This window comes from Pocillopora damicornis, chromosome 13 (genome assembly GCF_964200805.1).
Source record: "Pocillopora damicornis chromosome 13, jaPocDami1.2, whole genome shotgun sequence".
Lineage (NCBI taxonomy): Eukaryota > Metazoa > Cnidaria > Anthozoa > Scleractinia > Pocilloporidae > Pocillopora > Pocillopora damicornis.
This window is the reverse complement of record NC_142682.1, coordinates 3711438-3730343: the sequence shown is the minus strand read 5'-3', so window position 1 is coordinate 3730343 and position 18906 is coordinate 3711438. Positions and strand designations below refer to the sequence as shown.

General features: G+C 38.0%; 2 protein-coding genes across 2 annotated transcripts; one reads left to right on the top strand and one right to left on the bottom strand.

Moving 5' to 3' along the window:
• Positions 1-226: 226 nt before the first annotated feature.
• LOC113678133 (nucleoporin p58/p45) lies at positions 227-6579 on the bottom strand. The gene is made up of 8 exons (XM_027195000.2): positions 5890-6579; positions 4811-4867; positions 3941-4115; positions 3492-3690; positions 2228-2310; positions 1894-1987; positions 1231-1314; positions 227-1027 (listed from the first exon to the last, which is right to left on the bottom strand). Exons 1-8 carry the CDS (start codon positions 6546-6548, stop codon positions 648-650), a joined length of 1731 nt encoding a protein of 576 aa, XP_027050801.2. The 5' UTR covers positions 6549-6579; the 3' UTR covers positions 227-647.
• Positions 6580-6649: 70 nt separating this feature from the next.
• Positions 6650-18095, top strand: LOC113678096 (phosphatidylinositol-3,5-bisphosphate 3-phosphatase MTMR6). Its single transcript, XM_027194964.2, has 16 exons — positions 6650-6800; positions 8184-8300; positions 8936-9098; positions 9961-10118; positions 10536-10664; positions 10827-10961; positions 11101-11233; positions 11703-11815; positions 11928-12053; positions 12544-12593; positions 12767-12920; positions 14001-14047; positions 14985-15110; positions 15515-15641; positions 16369-16812; positions 17566-18095. The coding sequence occupies exons 1-16, from the start codon at positions 6777-6779 to the stop codon at positions 17698-17700; spliced, it is 2181 nt and encodes a 726-aa protein (XP_027050765.1). The 5' UTR covers positions 6650-6776; the 3' UTR covers positions 17701-18095.
• Positions 18096-18906: the final 811 nt, after the last annotated feature.

The window sequence follows — 18906 nt, the reverse complement described above, 5'->3', positions numbered from 1 at the left end:
CGCCTTGCGCTTGCATCAGCTCGACTGAAAACATGAAAGTTGCGTCTGTCCATTCTACCTTAAAAATGTTATACTCTCGGGCTAGATGGTGTTTCAATTTAAAGAAGGCTTATCTGAAAACTAACTCCCATACCTCTTTCAAATGTCCCATGTTTTACATTCAACTAAGTAAATGAACATTGAATGAGGCATCCATAGAGGCCGTGTGACAGCAACAAGCAACTAGTAAACAGGAACCTTTTTATTTTGGGGAAGCGTGAAAAGTGTAACAGCGAAAGGAAACGCAGTCAGGAAAGTAGAGAAAAAAGAGAATGTTTGATTAGAGAAATTTGATATATCTGCAAAAAAATTATAAATTAACGTTCTAATGCCAACTAGCTAAAAGAGGTAAGCAGTATTCAGTGATAACAACTACAAGAATCTAATGCACAGGAATGAACATACATTTTCACACGTACATTTGCGTATTTGTACATATAAGTTATCGGTAAGTGACGAGAAATAACCGGTTTGTGACACAGATGCTCTTGTTTTTATTTTAGTAGTTGAAAACTAAAAAAACTTAGAAATAAGCAATGGTCATTTAATGTAAGCTCTACAGCTCAGGCGCTAGTTGTTCTCACTCCATGTTGCTCATAGCCATTCTTTCATCTTCTTTTCCCTCTTTTATTCCCAGCTGGTGGCCTCTGAAGTTGAAACTTAGGTTGTGCACTAAATGCTGATGTTCCGGCACCAAATGTGCTGCCCCCAAGGCCTGTCCCAGGGGAGCCAAAAGCCCCTCCTGAGGGGGTCCCTAGAGATGGGGTGCCAAATCCCCCAGTGAGACCAGTAGAGGCCCCAAGTCCGGTGGTCCCTAAAGTACTAGTGCCAAGGGATGACCCAAATGTGCTGGCCCCTGTTAGACTTGTACCACTAAGTCCTGGTGCAGTACCAAATGGGTTACCTAGGGAAGATGTTCCTGTAGCTCCTAAAGATCCTGGTAACCCTGTTGTATTTGTCTGAAGAGTGTTGAGGCCAAATGTTGGAGCTTTTAAACACAAGAGAAAAGCAACATTTGATATCAATGCAGTCATGGTGGGTAAAAGAAATGTTTATGAAGCTACACAGTATTCAAAATACATGGAAAAATTGGGCACAGCATTTTCCAGCTTTACATGTGTACCTCCTGATAATGTGCTCTTTCCACACTGACTAAATACATTACGTAAATATCATGCTACCTCTCCATACCTGCAATATTCGCCGTAGCCACACCCAAGGCTGAGTTATTGGGTAATACCCTGAAAGGGCTGGGGCCAAGTCTAAATTCTGTACCTGATAAATTTTAATAAAAATAAATTATTTACTTTAGAAAAGTTTCCAAGATTCAAACACCCAGGAGAGAAAGTTTTACTTCATTAGTATGTATCACCTATTGACAAAAAATAGTAGTTCAATGATTTCAGACACTAAAACTGAAAACTTGTCTTCTTTCTTTTAAGTTCCTCATAACACTGTTCCAGACCAATGTGGGTCTGCTTGAGGGTCTGTTTGTAACAAATAGTTAATAACAAAGCCAAAAAAATTTGTAACCTTCAGGGTTATCATTGGAAAATGTAAAAGATGTATCATTTGAACTGAGTAGGTGGCTAAATTAGCTAAAAGACCCTGCTTTGGGGTTTATTAAAAAAGTTGAAGTTTGAAACTCTCCAAGATGTGACTTTGGCATTCTGGGACATATTTGAGTAATTTTTTGAAGCCAGACATTAATGTTAGAATGAGTTAAAAACTACCTATTTTCTGTCTTTGATCACAATTAATGAAGTGACAAGTGCAATGGTCAGACAGGTGGTGGATTTCCCCTGCCTTCAGGCTTCTTATGACAACAGTGAACTGTATGTGCCTAACACTTACCAGTCTTTGATAAATCCTTTGAACTGTAAGAAAAAATATCTGTACTGTCTTTAAAGTAAGCTCTTCTGTAGTTAAGGTAGTGTTCTTTTTGCATCTGTAAGAAATTTAAAAATATCAAATGTTTGACACAGGAGCAGAATTAGAGTTGTTGTTGCCCTTGTTGTCTTTCAGTCTGAGAGACAGAGAACAGATAAAAAAGATCATAGAAAACAGGACAATTAAAATGTGGCTGAACTTTCCTCATTAGCTGTTTTTATCTACAACAAATTGTGGCATGAGCCACCTACCAACATGACAGATCAATAACACATGACATTTGGCTTGAAATTTGTACCTTCACAGCTTCATGGATTTCATGTAGTTTGGCTGCTAAAGCAATAAATGTTTCATGCACTTTGTGCATAACCTCAGAAAGATCTGAGTAAACAAAACATAACAAAACAGAAAACACAACTTAGTATTTCTACTTGCAAACGTGACCAAAATGGCAAAACATTCAAGTGGTAAGTGTTATTATTCAGAAAAGTACAGAGACCAATATTTAGGATGATACAGTGACACCTACATTGCAGCCCTGCAAGTTATGACCACTTTCAATGGTTTTAATGACCAGCAGAGAAAAGCAGTGGCAACTAACGTTGCAGCAAGATTTAAAGTTTGTATAACTTCAGCAGAAGTGCAGCAACTGTCTGCAAACAACACTATATATAATGCTCTGTTCTATGTTTTGTGAAAATTGCCTCTGATTATCCAATTAATTGTGTATTAAGATGTTTTGTGAACCTCCACAAACAACTTTTTCTGACATCTAAAATTTCAATCCTTGATGGCCATGTTATGATTTGCATTCCTCAAAAGGCAATTTTGAAAGAATTTGAGGTCATAGCCCTGTGTTGTACAAATGAGCAAGGGTTTCAAAATTTTCTGTAGAAAGCATCAGACTGCAGAAGTAGGTGACGGTGAAATGTGTGATATGGACCAAAAGGTAATTATTTTGTCCAGAGTGACCGGTGACATGTTATCAAGTAGCCAGTGGAACTCCTGTGGCAGCCAGCTTGTTTGAAACCCCTGAGTGACTATCGTTGAATTTCAATTATTCGGACTCATTGGGACTAAATGAAATAGTCTGGATGATCTAGGGTCCAGATAATCAAGAAAATGAATATTATTGAGGAACAAAAACTGATTACACTAAGAAAGCAACATTTAATCGTAAAACAAAACATTTACAAATCAAGGACATGATAACATATTCGTGACACTGTGAGGCTTGTTTATCTTGCATACCATGCCAAACAAGCCAATAACAAAGCAAATCTAAGCCAATCAGACATTATTCAAATGTTCTTCATTAGCTATGACACATACAAGTGCTGCTTTTGCTTTTTGAAAGTGAAACAACATGCCCATACTTCCCTTTTCAACACTATAGTTTCAAAGAATATGGCCACGGATCTTGATCGCGACTAATAAATATTCATGACAAAATTGGGATCAGAGAAAAAGTCAGGATAATCTAGAAATCTGGATAATCAAGGTCGGGATAATCAAGGTTCCACTGTACAAACAGATCCTCTGTTGACATGCTCAATACGCACCTTGTGGGGTCAATGTTTGCCCTTGGGATATGGAAGCAAGATGGCTCTCCATAATCTCAATCTGTATCCTGTACATCAACATCCTTTGTTCAAATGACTCTACCAAGTGTTGAAAGTACTCCTGAGGTGCCACATTCTCGTGTTGCAAGGGTTGAGGAATATCATTGGTTCTTTGTGCAATTTCAGCATTTTTCAGCTCCTAAATATCAAATCAAAGTTTTGTTTTCCCAAGTTCATTTTTAAAAACAAGGAGTGAAAGCCATAACAAAAAAAAAATTGCCCATGTTTTGCCATCTACCTCAGTGTTAAGAGAAGACTATGTCGATAAACATATGGGACAAACTCCTACAATAAATAACTAGCAAAAATCCTCGCAACCTCTGGGTGCTTAGATCAGGGTCTGTAAGCACAGTTAACTTTCTCTTTCGCCTAAAAGCAAAGAAACTCACCTTGGATACATCAATTTTGAGGTTTTCCACGGAACATCCATCTCGCTGAATACTGTTGGACACCAAGGCTAGAGCCTGTCTTAGGGCAATGGTTTCCTCTCTTACTTTATCTAATAAACTCCCTGATGCTCTGGAAATCTCATCTTTGTGTTCCTTTTGTTCTTTGACGTATTTTCTATGACAAAAACAAACAGCAATTAAGGTGCTTGAAACGTTAAATCCTCTGCCAGTCAACTATTCGAAATCCCAAAAGCTGTGAAGATATGAATTTCAAATACTAGTGATCTATCATAGTGGTGGATAGCTCTTACCACAAATTAATATTGCTGCAGATGAACAGAGGATGACAAAATGTTAGCCAGATTTTTTTTGTGTTTTATGGTAAGACAATCCATTCTCATTATGCTCCTCTCTACCCAGGAGTATGGATTGGTACCATTTAATCCTGAATGTTACTTCTCTCTACTAGCTGCTACACATTTCTGTGTTAATTAGTTATAAGAATTTTGTGGTATATCAAGAAAACAACTTTTACCTGATAAGTTTGAGTACATCCACTCCCTGTTTTCTGAATGTTATTCGGATATTTTAGGGAGAAGTTAAATGTTGGGGAACTCTTGCAAGACTGCTAAGGGTTATCTTGAATGGACAAGAATTTTATACAAGAAAGAGTCACAAAACCATACTGGGCTTGGGAACTTCAAGCTTTAGAAATTCAGGTTACCTTTTGCAAAATGAAAAACAAAGCATCAAACTTAACCATTCTTTCAATATAGTTGATGTTATTACTGTTATCCTTGTAACTATGATTGAGACTTAATTAAATGACAGACACAGGCATCACATTGATGAAGTGTCCCTGAAACTTACTTGATGTGCTCTGCAATTTCATTCAAAGTATTAGGCAAAGGTGTATCTTTTACATCACTGAAACAAAATTTAAAAAGAGATCACTGATTTAATTCCTGAGCAAGCATGTCCCATCACATATCACCTAACAGTACTAGATTGAGAGATTACTTTTTAAAATTGGGCATATTCAAATTACCATCAAGAGAAAGACTCAAACCTTACAGATGGTTCACACATTCCAATAAGCTTCCCCCTCTCTGGTAAGCATGTTTAATTTTTGTTAAGTGCCCCTGTTGCACAAGCACCCTCATTCCAATAAGCTTCCCTATTCTGTTTTTGTAAAAGCATTGCTCACAGTACACTCCCTACCATTATTATACAAATATTCACTGTACATTTTTAAATTAAATTTCAGGGTGTGAAATTAATCCAAGATGGCGTCTAGTTATTGATTGAGATGCGTGTGCTGAGTTTTGGAAACATACTTAACAAGGAAGTTTGCCACAGATTTATCTTTGCAAATCTTTTTGATTCACTATGTCTCTCGGTATGGTTGTGATGAACATTCTAGTTGCCAATTTGGCAACTAATTTTCAAGATTTGGTTGCCAAATTGAAAAACGCATTGGTGCCTGTATTAGGCACAATTTCACGCCCTGAATTTACAGTTTACAAATAAACATCAAAGCTTTGTTTCTCACATTCTGTTGTTTCTTAATCTTTTAACCCCTATGAGTGACTAACATCTACTTTCTCCCTATAACATCACTCCTGAGTGAAAGATTAAGGTCATGAGAACAAAGGAGATGATCACCAACTTAAGAAGCTCTTGATGGTTGAACAAATTCTCCTTGTCAGCACCTTAGGAAATGTATAGGGAGCAGTGTGGAGAATATGCATATTGATGTTAGGGAGTAAAGGGTTAAAAAAGAAATAAACACCCTGTCTCTAGTAAGAACCCTGTTTTGAATAAGCTCATTGCAGTAATGACTATTTTGAAAAAAGATAATCTCTGAAGCTAGGTAACATGATCTGTATACATGTACTAGGAAAGATAAGATCTGAAACTTGGTTAAAATTTAGATATTGTCAACTTACCCCTCTCTCCCTGTGACACCACCGACTGTGCCGGTGACTCCACCACTAGTGCTTGTGCCAGTCCCACCTAAGCCAGTTAGGGTGGTTGAGGCTACAGTACTTGTAGCCACTGTAGTTTTTACTGCACTTAAACCTGTAAATGTACCAATACCTGTGCTACTACCCAGTCCTAACCCAACACCAGTTGAAGAAGTTCCAAGCAATGTTGTTTTGGTTGTCGTTGCAGTGTTTCCTTTAAACAGACTACTCCCCAGATTAAGTCCTGTTGTTGCAGCAGACGCCGGTGTTGCCCCTAAGGTAAAACAAGTACTTTGCCCTAATTGGCTGGTTTGTCCAAATGTTCCCAAGGTAGAAGCTGTTGCCGCGGTTTTTGCTGCGCTAAATACAGACAAATTTGCTGTTGAAGGGGCGCCTACAGCACCAAATTTGAATCCAGAAGTGGCCCCAGTAGAAGCGGCCGTTGATTGACCAAACGGCGTGCTCATGGTCGATGAAGTAATAGAAGCTCCGAAGGGTTTAATAGCGGAAAATCCGGTTCCACCTACCGAAGTGCCGGTCGAAGTACCAGTACCAAAATTTAGTGTTCCAGTGGTACCGCTTCCGAAAGAGAAACCTGTCGAACCGCTGCCAAAAAGACCTCCAGTCGTGGCCGCCGCCATTTTGATTTTGATTTCCTGGAGACAATTGCATTCGATACATCAGCCAATCAGAACGCTTGTTATAAAATTCATCAATTGCATCACGGGATTGCAGCTGTACCATTCAACATGGCGGCCGGCGGAGGTTGGGTAACTGAAGCGATTGGAACTCTGGAAATTTAGGTAGAAATATAAATTTCCTAAAAGATCCGAGGAATACGATTAAAGGAGAAATTCTTCGTATCGGGGATGGATCTAATAAAGACACCAAAGGTAAATTAAGGTGACGTCCACACTTAGAAATAGATCCAATTTCGGCATCGATCACATGACCGGCATTTATGCAGCCTTCAGCCCATTTTATCCATCCAAAGAAGAATACTTTTTTCTAAAAGTTTTGGAAAATACTGGAAAAGTGTTTTTAGCCTGATTTAATTTCGAGAGATTGGAAGAAATCAAGCCGAAGATTGACAAGTTCTCGTTGATTTTCTTATTTTTCCTCCTCACGCAACTTGTTTCACATGAATACATCTAAATTTTGTCTGCATATTACTCAGACACTGATATTGGATAACATTCTGGTGAAGCGTAAGTTGCTTTTTTTAACCGTTAAGACATCAGAATGCCTTTTTTTGGCTCCTTGATCTACTACATACTGAAACAAAATTAGAGTTTCCTGAGATACATCTTCTATTGTATCATCCTTCCTTCAGAAATAGACGTTAATTGAACAATAATTAATACAAGATAAATAACAGTGGACGAGACTATAAGTAGGCAGCTGCAAGAACCAGAAATAGAGCTCCCTATTAGAGTTTTTGGTGAGATTTCTCTATAGCCCTATACTTCATTGTGACTGCAGTTCTTGGATGAAGAAGACAATGGAAAAAACAACAGATTGTCTTTGGCATAACAAGACTGTGTTTTACAATGGTATAGGGTTGTGGAGAAATCTTACTGAGTTTTTCATAAATTGGGTTTTATGTAGATAGATAACTTTATTTCTGCACAGTAAAATCCTTCAGCACAATCTAAGAGTATGGAATATCAAATTCTGCCTAGCTAAGCAAACTAATAATTAATGCAATATGATATGAATAAAACTGATTAATTCCAGCTGCTTTTTGAGGATGCTGTGTTTCATTCAAAAGCTATAATGCCACATAATACTTTTAAATTCAATTTAAAAAAAATGTTGATCTGAGTTCATGGAAAAGACTGTTCCACAACAAAGCACCCCTATGGGAAATCTTCTCTTCAATAATGTTGTGATGAAAACAGCAATGAATGATTTGAAACCTGTTTTTCTCATCTAAGAATAATAATAAATGTCTTTATTGCTCATTAGATAAAAATACATATCTAATGTTACAGGATAAAATGATTCAAGGTTCAGCCAAAAATTAAAATACAAGAAAAAGAATAAAAAGATCAAACTAGATACAATATATCTGGCATAAAATATCATAAAAGGTTGTATTTATAAATAAATCTATTTACAAATGTGTTCTTAAAATCTGCAGTGTTTATATTAGGCCATTGGCAGCTTTTATGTAGGTTAAATTGTTCTTTTCTTACCATAAGCAAACCTTCAGAGGCTGGTTTTCATGCTGTTGAACTATTGTAAGAATTTGTTACTCTTTTCCTGATACATAGATTGAAAATGTCCGTTTAATGACAAAGAATGGAAAAAGGAAGGTTGCAGTGGGTAATTTATACCTTACAGCTACTCATCTAATATTTGTTGATCCAGATTGCTCCAAAGAAACATGGGTAAGTTAGAACTTGGCACATTGGAAAAGGGAATGTAAAAATTAACTTTTTTACAAACCCTTCATCCCCTCCCCCCTTCCCTCCTTGCTCACCAGCTCTTCTCAAAACAAACAAACTAAAAGACTTTCAATCATATGGCATTTCCAGTTATAAGTAATATTTAATGTGCCAAGCAAAAGAATGCTTCCTTCAGTTTTTAACATACCTGCCTTAGAATGATGTGATTGTGTTAAAATTTACTTTAAATCCTGTTTGTATTTGTTAGCTATGTGGCTTTCAGGCTCAATTTCTTCAATTTCATTATTTAACTCTTCAACTCCCAAGATCTGATTGATAATTCTCCTCTCTAACTGCTACACATTTCCTTGTAAATTAGTTACGAGAACTTGGTGCTAGATCAAGATAGCAGCTTCTACCTGATAAGTTTGAACATTCTCATTACCTGTTTGCTGAATAATGTATGGATATTATAAGGCAAAGTTTCATGTTAATCACTTGTGGGAGTTAAAGAGTTAAAGGTTTCCTGTAAGGATAATTTCTTGAATTACATAATTTATCATCTGTATTAAAATATAATTTGTTACATTTAATTGTGGTCATATACATGTATTCTCAAATGCATTTTATTTTTATAGATTCTACATTCCCACATTGCATCAGTGGAGAAGCTTCCCCTCACAGCAGCAGGATCACCTTTGAAGATTCGCTGCAAGACATTCTTGATTGTGACATTTGTAGTTTCAAGAGACAGAGATGGCCAGGAAATTTACACTTCATTGTTACAACTATCTAAACCAGGTAAAGTATGGTAAAAAACTCAAACACAATAAAGAAGTTTTAATTTGAGAAAAATTTAATTTGAGGAAACTAACAGTAAATTGAATGGCCAATCAGAACAAAGGAATATTTACTAGAAAAAGCCAATCAGAAATTGAAATGGAAATATTTAAACAACCTGATTTGCTAGAAATTTCAGGTGACTAGGTTTGAACCAGATAATTTGGTTTTATCAACTGAGTTGGTAATGTAAATTGGCCACAATAAAGAGTTTTAGAGCTGATGTTTCCAACGTCTACTTTAGAAATTCTTTACGGTGGCCAATTTACATTATCAACTTAGTTGATAAAATCTTTACCCCCTTTATTTAAGTCTGAATTGGTTTTAAGGGGAGTAATCTTCTTAAGAAACTGTGGTACTTTGATTAATAAAGTAATTAATAATTATTATTATTATTATTGTTATTATTATTATTATTATTATTATTATTATTATTTTAATAACCAGTCGCAGAGTGGAGAGTAGCAAATAAATTCAGTACTGGGTTACTAAAATTTAAAATTGTTTGGTAACATGTTTTATTATGGCTCTAGGAAGGTCACATTGTTTACAATACTTTTATGCATTGCCAACAAAAAATATGAAGGTAATGATAAGATTTCTTTATATAACAGGGTACCATAGCAGTAGTGTTACTTGTCAAAATGCCAACTCCTGTAAGATGGAAAAAATGTTCAGAGTAGGCTACTTCTTAGTGAGCTTTAAAGCTATTTTTGTTTTAGACTTTGATGGCAGTAAAAAAATAGACTGGGTGAGCAGCAAAGTCCTGAAAGGGATTGAAAGATCTAGTGAATAATGTTGTTTCAATTTCTCTTCATTACAGAGAAACTTGAGGACTTGTATGCCTTCTCTTACAATCCACAAAGTGAGCAGCTGACGCGGTCTGCTGGTTGGGCCTTATTTGATATCAAGTCAGAATATGCACGTATGGGACTGCCAAACAATGAATGGTGTTGTAGCCACATAAATAAAGACTACAAAGTAAGACTAAGTACATAACTTCATTTTGATTTTAGTTATTGAATTAGCTGTAGACAGTCAGGTCTCTCTTAGTAACCCCTCTCTCTCAAGTATCCCCTCTGTAACCAGAATTATTATAGTTTTTTTCCTCTGTTAATAATGTGCATAAAAAATTACACACTTCTGATTGGCTGAAAATGAGTGCGTTCTCATGTAACACGAGTGTAAAGTTGTAACAAAAGAGCAAATTACAAATAGTGCAGGCATACTTTCAAAATTTTGTCAGGCTTGACTTTCTTTTGCAATTTGGTGTGATAAGCACATGTAAATTTACTTGTGCTTATAACACCAAATTGCACTTGAAATCATGTTATTTCCTATACTAATCACTGTTTTAAACTCTCTCGCTCATAAGTCACCGATTCTTTTTTAATACAGGTCTGTGATACGTATCCAAGTGTTCTATATCTGCCCTCCGCTGCCTCCAACTCAGTTCTCATTGGTAGCTCAAGGTTCCGCAGTCGAGGCAGACTTCCAGCTTTATCTTACCTGTACAGGAATACAAAGGTAGAGGTTAAGCTGATACACTTTCCATAGTCTTTGTGGCAAGTAAATCTTTTTAAGCTCTTTGTAAAGCTTTTCATTTTCAGTAGGAAATGACAAGTTTTGCTAGCATAAATTAATGCCTATAAATTGTCTTTTGAACAAAATTGTTTCTTTTTTGTTTAGGCAGCAATCTGCCGCTGTAGTCAACCTCTATCAGGGTTTAACTCCAGATGTCAGGAGGATGAAAATCTAATTCAAGCCATCTCAAAAGCAACACCTGATGCTAAATATGTGTACATTGTGGACACAAGACCAAAGGTATGACAATTTTTTTAAAGTCCCCAGAAAAGTGCAGTAAAACACAGTGGAGTATAATCACATGGAATGTGTGACATAAATGCGTCATCATCATCATCATCAATGCTGGTCAAATGACTCACCTTTACTGTCTTTGCAGATTAATGCTATGGCAAATAAAGCAGCTGGGAAAGGATATGAAAGTACTGATTTTTATGAGAATGTCAAGTTTCAGTTTGTGGGAATTGAAAATATCCATGTTATGAGACAAAGTCTGCAGAAAATGATTGAGTGTAAGTACAGAATGTAAGAAGTCTGCTAGAGCTTGAAATCATCTTCTGTTTGTTAGCCAGAGAGGCTGGGGTTGGAAGGGCCAAGAGGGAACTGGGTTCAAAAAATGCAGCTGGTTGGGGAGGGGTGGGAGGGAGATGGTGGAAGAAGGGGGGGGCTGGGTAAGGAGAGTGGCAGAGGCTTTTAATAAAGGAATGTTTGGTCAACCACTAGGCTAATTTTCTTCAATTTTTTCAGCGGATAATTTTTAGTCAACTATTAGGCAAGCCCTTCCCAACGCTGTTTATCCTGTGACCCAGTTTCTACTTCTTTTTTTCATTAAGAGGTGCAATTGTTACACAAGGCAGGTCAGGGATTTGTAGAGAAAGTCCAGATAGAGGGTCATTTTTTGACAAAAATCACAGATGGCAGTAGCATTTGGAATAAACTCAATACCAAAGTTAATGTCCATGAACAATTTATCATCTCTAGTGGTCTGTGAGACACCTGACTTAACAGCTAAAGCTTTAGCCAATGGACTGGACAACTGTGGATGGATGAAACACATCAAAGCTGTGTTGGATACTTCAGTATTTATAGCAAAGGTATTGTTCTGCACCTTTTTGTTTCCACGAAGATTTTTGTACCTTGGCGATTGACTCCACCTTTTGCCATATGGCTCTTGTCCAAGTTACTGAAAAATGTGTTTAATTTCAGGCTGTTGTAGAGGAGAAGGTCAGTGTTGTTGTTCACTGCAGTGATGGATGGGACAGGACTGCCCAGACTTGTTCTTTAGCAAGTATCATTTTGGATCCCTACTACAGGACAATGCATGGATTTCAGGTACATGTTTCACTCTTAACCCCTAAGAATGACTGGCATCTAAATTCTCCTGACCATATCACCCCTGAATCAAACATTGAGGTCAGGGGAATAAAGGAGTTGATCATCGATTATGGAAGCTTTTGATTGTTAGACAAATTCTCCTTATCAGCACCTTAGGAAATGTATAAAGAACAGTGTGGAGAATATGCAGACTGATGTTAGGGTGTAAAGGGTTAAACTCTCAGAGGTGATTAACGTTGTAACTTCTCTCTCTAACATCCATACATTATCCAGCAAACAGGTCATAAGTGACGTTCACATTGATAAATAACACAATTATTTGCTTCCAATTCTTTTGGTTTGATTTCAGTTCCATAGATTGTGTTACCCTGTGCTTCTCATTCAACCTCTGACTCTGTTCGTGACTAACGATTAAAAAAGTGGCCGTTTGCGCTGTAACTCTTTAAAAGCTACAATAAAATGTGTCTATTGTTTATGGCAAATACAGGTGTTAATTGAGAAAGAATGGCTTGCATTTGGGCACAAGTTCACAGAGAGGTAAGAACAATTTCCATCGGTTACTTACTTACGCTGTTTACATATGTTTACTTGGAGTTCTCATTGGCTCCATACCTTGTTTTTCGTTCCCCTGATTTAGCGCCTCAAATTTTATTTTCATGACACTCGATCGGAATACATCATATTCCTATCATTCATCCTTCTCTTTTCAGATGTGGCTTTCTTCAATCAGATATTAAGGAGACATCACCGGTGTTTCTCCAGTTCCTGGAAGGAGTGTGGCAATTGCAGGAACAATTTCCGTTTGCCTTCCAGTTTAACGAAAGATTCCTTTTAACTATTCACGATCACCTGTATTCTTGCCAGGTATAAAAAAATCAAATTCCTTACTTTATTTGTAAAACATTTAATATTCAGAGACGTCTAAGTTCAAAGATAACACTCTCAGTTCCTGTGCAACCTGTAAGAAATCGGTGAGGGCGGGGGGAGTTTACTTCTTCGAGATCCTGGCTGGATAATACCGCCCAGTTCTCCAATTTCTGACTCTATTTCAGACTAAAACATACTGAGCTTTACACCCCTTTTTCAGACCTGCCCTCTATACTCCATACCTGTTTCAGACCTCGCATTATTTCCGAAATAAAAAATTGGTCAAGATTCACCTGGACTACGAATTGTCCCTCCCTATCAGCATGGCCCGTCGTGCGAGTTATACAACAATCAGAGAAGAAATATTGATTTCAGCGCTCTGAAGGGGATTTTACACTATTTCTCGTGCGCCTCACTCCCACAGTTGCGTGCGGCATTCTAACATCAATAATTTTCTGTTTTTGCTAAGTTTTTTGATTCGCGTAACGGACGTCGCCAAAAAGGAGGGACCTCTCGTTGTCTAAAATTCACCCGAAACTCTTTTCCTTTTGAGTAATTTTTGTTACTTTTCTTTCTCTTATGTTCCTTTGGAGTTTTGAAGTTAGTTAAATGCATTAATACGCTCTTAGAGTTTCCTGAAAACCAAACCCAATTGAAGACAATAATGGTTAAATCCCATACCGCTTCTCAAAGCCAAAACAGTATAAAAGCACATCTCTGTGGCAGCACATACCCATCTAACTTAGATCGGGGAGGAACATACTGACTGAGGAAGAGGAACAGTGTCAAAAATTAATTTACGAAAAAATAGGCAAGAGTTCAAACTCTGGAAAAAATATGTATTTAACTTGTTAAATGAACCACAAAAATGGGCTAAAATAAAACTCCCAGACTTCTCTTTTCAACTTGAAGGTAGCTTTTTTAAGCTAGGGCTGGATTTTTTGTGCCCCAAGCCACTGAGATTCAAAGTATTTGATCTGACTGAATTTAGAAGAAAGGGACTCTACTGCATTAGTTGTCTTTTTTTTTTTTTTTCCCCAAACTACTGTCTACTAACTGTTCATCTAATATTTGCAGTTTGGGACATTTCTTGGCAATTGTGAGCGGGAGCGCAAAGAACACAGGTAGGTCGTGTAGTGCCGGACATAATTTACGCTCCTACGTAAAGTTGCCTGATAGCTTCCTTGATTACCTTCTAATGGAAATTTCTTTATGGCCTGACAAATCCCATGTACTAAAGAATTTTGTTGTAGAAAGCACTGTACAAATTTCTTTTATTTTTTAACAGTGGTAATATGAAGCAATATGAAGCAATGTGAAGCAAGAGTAAAAAAATTTATATATTCCGAGTTGAGTCACCACATCATTTTGTCGTTTGCTTTTTTTGCTGCAATTCCTGTTGAAAAGCCTTTTTGTATGGCTCACCATGCGCATGAGCTGAGTCGTTTATACCGCTGGAGCCTTTCCCGGTCTCATCATATAGCGTCCAGAAATAATGTTCCTCTTCCCCCCTCTGTGGATGCTACGTTTCCACTCAGCATTTTGTGAGTTTTTTTTGACAAGTTCTACGTTAGCCATACATACTCTTCAGTGGAGAGAGGCATTGGGTACTTTGGGAAAAATGTCTTGACCTCGGCCGAAAGAACTAGGCTTCTCCTTTCGAAATCTTTTTGTGAGGGCCACTCGTCTATCTACTATCAAGGGAGAGACGGGGGAAGCTGAATCTCGAAGAGCAACACGCCAACACTAAGACTACAGCTTCTCTTAGTCTTGAAGTCGTAGTGCAGGTTGTTTACTCGAAGTCTAACCCAAACCGCGGTTTTACGCAGTCAGTGGGCTTCAGGGTTTCTCTCATGTAGGGGTTGATTTATTAAATAAATATCCTTCCACTTTTAGCTTTCGGCCCTCTTGACACTGCTTACAAAAATTAATGAACCGGGTTCAGATAAATTGAGGAGTGTTTAGGACGCGGTTTTGTTAAACGATGGCTAAACTTTGTTTGAATGATGAGACCAGAGGGTTTGCAGCAATGTTGAGCTACCTCTTAATGTTTCTTTGCAGTTTACCCGAGAAGACGTATTCATTATGGGGCTACATGTGGCAAAATATCAGTGATTATGCCAATCCATTATACATGGGAGGCAAAAACGAGTTACTTTGGCCATCTACTTCGCCTCAAGCTCTCAAGTAAGCTAGAAATGTACACAATTAGTGGTAGAATTCAATAGTAAGTGTGCGTGACAGAATGAACCAAACTTACGTGACCTTCCCTTTTAATGTTTTTCGACTATGGTCTTTACTTGGCCTCACGTCCTCAAGTGAGCCAGAATCGCCGAAAATTGGCGATAAAATAGATAGTCATTTTTAAAACAAAGCGTGGCTCTGTGTGACAGAACGAACGAAATTTGCGTGACTTTACCTGTTCATGTTTGTCAACCTCGCCCCAAGCTTTCGAGCTGGTCAAAACTGTAAAATGAGCATCCGCAGAATGGCAAAGCATAAGCAAAGCTTGACCGTGCGTAACCATTCGTGACAATGTGAACCAATTTTTTTGTGGCTCTACCTTTTAATGTTTTTGTTATCTTCGATAGGTTTTGGCGGTCGATGTATAATCGACATGAGAACGACGTTCACCCACGTGAGACAGTCATGGATGCACTCAGCAGTATCATAGATCATAACGATTCACTACAAGATCACATAAAATTTCTCTCGTCTGTAAGTATAGTCTGTGAGCTGAGTTACAGATCCGAATTAGGCATCAAGCCGTACGCATTGCGGATGAAATGTCGATCGTCTTTTGGGTATGGGAGGGGAAGGTAGTAGACGCGCTTTGTGACTTGTGATATCGTCACCATTTTCCAAAATAGCGTTCACACTCGGGCTGTGAAGGAGGAAAACATTTATTCGGAAAGATTCTAGAGAGAGATGGAGCGAATCTTGAAAAAAGGGAAAAAAACGCGAAGATATCTGGGTGACTACTTTCCAATCTCCCCAAGGTGATTGATTATCGGGGGGCTCAATTGTAGTGTCGACTGACTACGAGCAGTCCTTTCTTTTCAGCTAAGTCTGTTCCATCATTCCGAAAAAATAAACTACAAAAAAAGTGTGGTTAGCTCGCCGCGCGTCGCGCGGAACAGTGGGAGTTGAGCACAAGAAGTAAAGACTAAGTGAGAGAGTTAACCGCTGTGTTGCGCTCACAACGCACCAATATGATTGACTATCGGCCGGAAATGTCAACAAGCGGTGAGGCCTGTAAAGGCTCGTTAACGCTCCAGAAAAATCATGACTGATGAGCTGCAGGATTGTTCATCGCCGTTTCCGAGAATTCGCTTTTGAAATCTGCCTCACTCCCAGAGTTCCGCGCGCCGAAAAAGAGGGACTGCTCGTAGTCTACTGCAGTGAAGTTTGTTGTACATAAAGATGTTTGTCTTCGCCTCAACAGCGGGTCGAAATGATGAAAACACTGGCCAATCCTACGAGTGACTCTGAAAACAACACCGAAATGATGGATTCACTTGAAATGAAATGTCTCAGTACTCAACGTGAATCGCCTAGTGATTCGTCACAGGAACTAGCGTCTCTTGAGAATTCAGTGAATAGTATGGACCTCAAGACAACACTGAAGAACAATTCATTACTAAACAGTCACGTGAATGACTCATCTTCCTTACCCTTTTTGTCTGCGGGCGAGGCAAGCAGCGCAAGTCAGGAAAGTGGGAGTGGGGGCCTGGTGCCGGATCAGCTGCAGAAAAGTTTAAAACGTCAGGGATTAACAGTAAATGATCTTCTTCAGTCTGCTCCGCCGTTTGCTTTGGAGTGGAAATCAGTTAGAGATGTCTTCCAATGTTCCACCTGCTCGTCTCCGATTGATTCTCTTAGTCGGAAGGTGAGTTGTGTTACCTTGCAATTATTGCAATGTCAGTTGAGTGTCGAAAGCAGTGCTGGATTGCATTAGTTTTTACTTTTCTTGCTCATTTTCTCAACCTATCAGTTACCAATTGCGACTTGGCCGATCGCATTTTCCGTGCTTCAGGTGGCTTTTTTTAACTTAGAGTTCTCAGTGGCTCGTGATGTTTACCTTCGCTCTGATTGGCCGTTAAGAATATTTTGGTTTTGGTTTTGGTTTTACGATACTAACGCGGGAAGCGTTCTTAATTTGTCAAGTCGGAAAAAAAGTATCACATCTTGAAAGAGATGTGAAAGAGCCATGTCGCTCATGTCATGCTTAAAAGTTTTCCTACATTTTTCGAGGTTTTTAATTGCCATTGACGAAATGAATTGCTTTGTTAAAGAAAAACTTGAAAACTTTTACCCCATTCACACCAGGAAAACATGTTTAGTTGAAATGTGTTCAACTGAATGAATATCAGAAACAGGGAACTGAAAAACTGAAAAACTGAATTTTCCATAGGTTTCAAGAGGTCACTAACCTTTTTTTCAAAGTGCGTAATTTGAAGTCGAAAAAAATGGGCTAAGCAGCTTCTATGAAGGAAAATAATTTAAATCGTGTTTATCAAAGCAGCGTTAAAACACGTCAAGTTTTGGTGTGAATGAGGTATTAGATGCAAGAATTAAGCTCTGATTATAGTTTCTGTTCACTCACTTTTGCAATTCTAACGATGAAATCTTTTCTTCATAGTATCACTGTTGGAATTGTGGAGAAGTTTTTTGTAAGAGGTGCATCGATAAACAGTGTTCCCTTCCTGGACATTATTCAGATAATCGTGTTCCTGTTTGCAAGAAATGTTACAAAGTCCTCAAGAAAATCAAATAGATATTCCGCGCGCGATTACGCGCGAGTGACAGATTTTAGGACACGACGAGAAGGCTGTTCCAGGTTCTCAGTCGGTGAAGACGGGCACACGAAAAACTACAGGCAGCGGGCGCGCGATTGTTGCAGTTGTCAAGGAAACGGCTGCCAGCATGCAATAATGCGTACTTCTTCATTGAATGAAAGTATGCAAAAGGCTACTAGAGGCTGCATGAAAGTAATTTTAATTTCGAGAAATAGAGACAAGAATTCTTTTTTACATGGACGAATGGTTATAACAGAGAATATACCTTTACACAAGCAATTCCACAAAAATTAATGGTTATCGTTGCAAGTTCATTGTACGAAAATATTGATGTTAAAATAAGAAAATTCATTAAAGAAAATTTAATACTGGAGCTCGTCGCATTCAATTTTCTTGGTGATCTGGAAACAATCAAAGCTTAAGGAGGCTAGGTCAAGGTCAGGCGACAATCCCGATTATTTTTCTTGAAAGCGTTTAAGATAATCCGGAAGTGCTGTGTGATTGGTCTTGAAAACTCGCCCCACTTTCTGAACAAATCAAATTCAAAACCAACTTTTAGTCACCAGCATTTTCCCGCACTTGATGGCGTTGAGGTTTGATTACTTTGAGTTCTCATTGGTTACCTTCAATGTTAGGCTTTGAACTGATTGGCTGTGGCAATTGCTTTGGTCAATTGCTCCGGTCAATTGCTTCGGTACGATACTTGATAGTAAGGCGCTTCATACATTACTTTTCTATGGAATTTCGATGAAAAAACGTTATGACAATGTATTTTTAAGTTTTCGTGCGTTCTTAATTTCTCAAACTCTCTTTAACTTTACTTTTACGTTCCCCTTTCTTGTTATTTATTAAATGTTTCTTACAAGTTCTTGAACAGGAAGGCGATAATTTAGTCAGTTCCGTTGCGAGTTGCTCTGTCGCAAGTTTGCCTGACCTTTCATTACGAAGCTTTCTCTGTAAAGTAGCAAAATTTCGAAAAGTGGTTGATTAAAAATGACTCTGACAGATTCCAAATGCAGGTTATCATAAAATTGAATTCTTTAACTTGATCATCGCGAATTACGAAGTTCTCAGGGGTTAAACAGGATAAAGATAAATGTCATTACACAACTCCCCTGTTGTAGAGTGTTCGAAGCGAGTAAAAGGAACAAGGAGTATATTATATTTAGATAAATTAAATTAGT

Coding starts and splice junctions, on each gene's coding strand:
- LOC113678096 (XM_027194964.2), top strand. CDS start 6,777: ATGGATCTAATAAAGACACCAAAG. Junction 10,962..11,100: donor TTGTGGACACAAGACCAAAG/GTATGACAATTT, acceptor CTGTCTTTGCAG/ATTAATGCTATGGCAAATAA. Junction 11,816..11,927: donor CTTCAGTATTTATAGCAAAG/GTATTGTTCTGC, acceptor GTTTAATTTCAG/GCTGTTGTAGAGGAGAAGGT.
- LOC113678133 (XM_027195000.2), bottom strand. CDS start 6,548: ATGGCGGCGGCCACGACTGGAGGTCTTTTTGGCAGCGGTTCGACAGGT. Junction 3,691..3,940: donor TCAAAATTGATGTATCCAAG/GTGAGTTTCTTT, acceptor TTTGATATTTAG/GAGCTGAAAAATGCTGAAAT. Junction 1,028..1,230: donor GGCTACGGCGAATATTGCAG/GTATGGAGAGGT, acceptor TGTGTTTAAAAG/CTCCAACATTTGGCCTCAAC.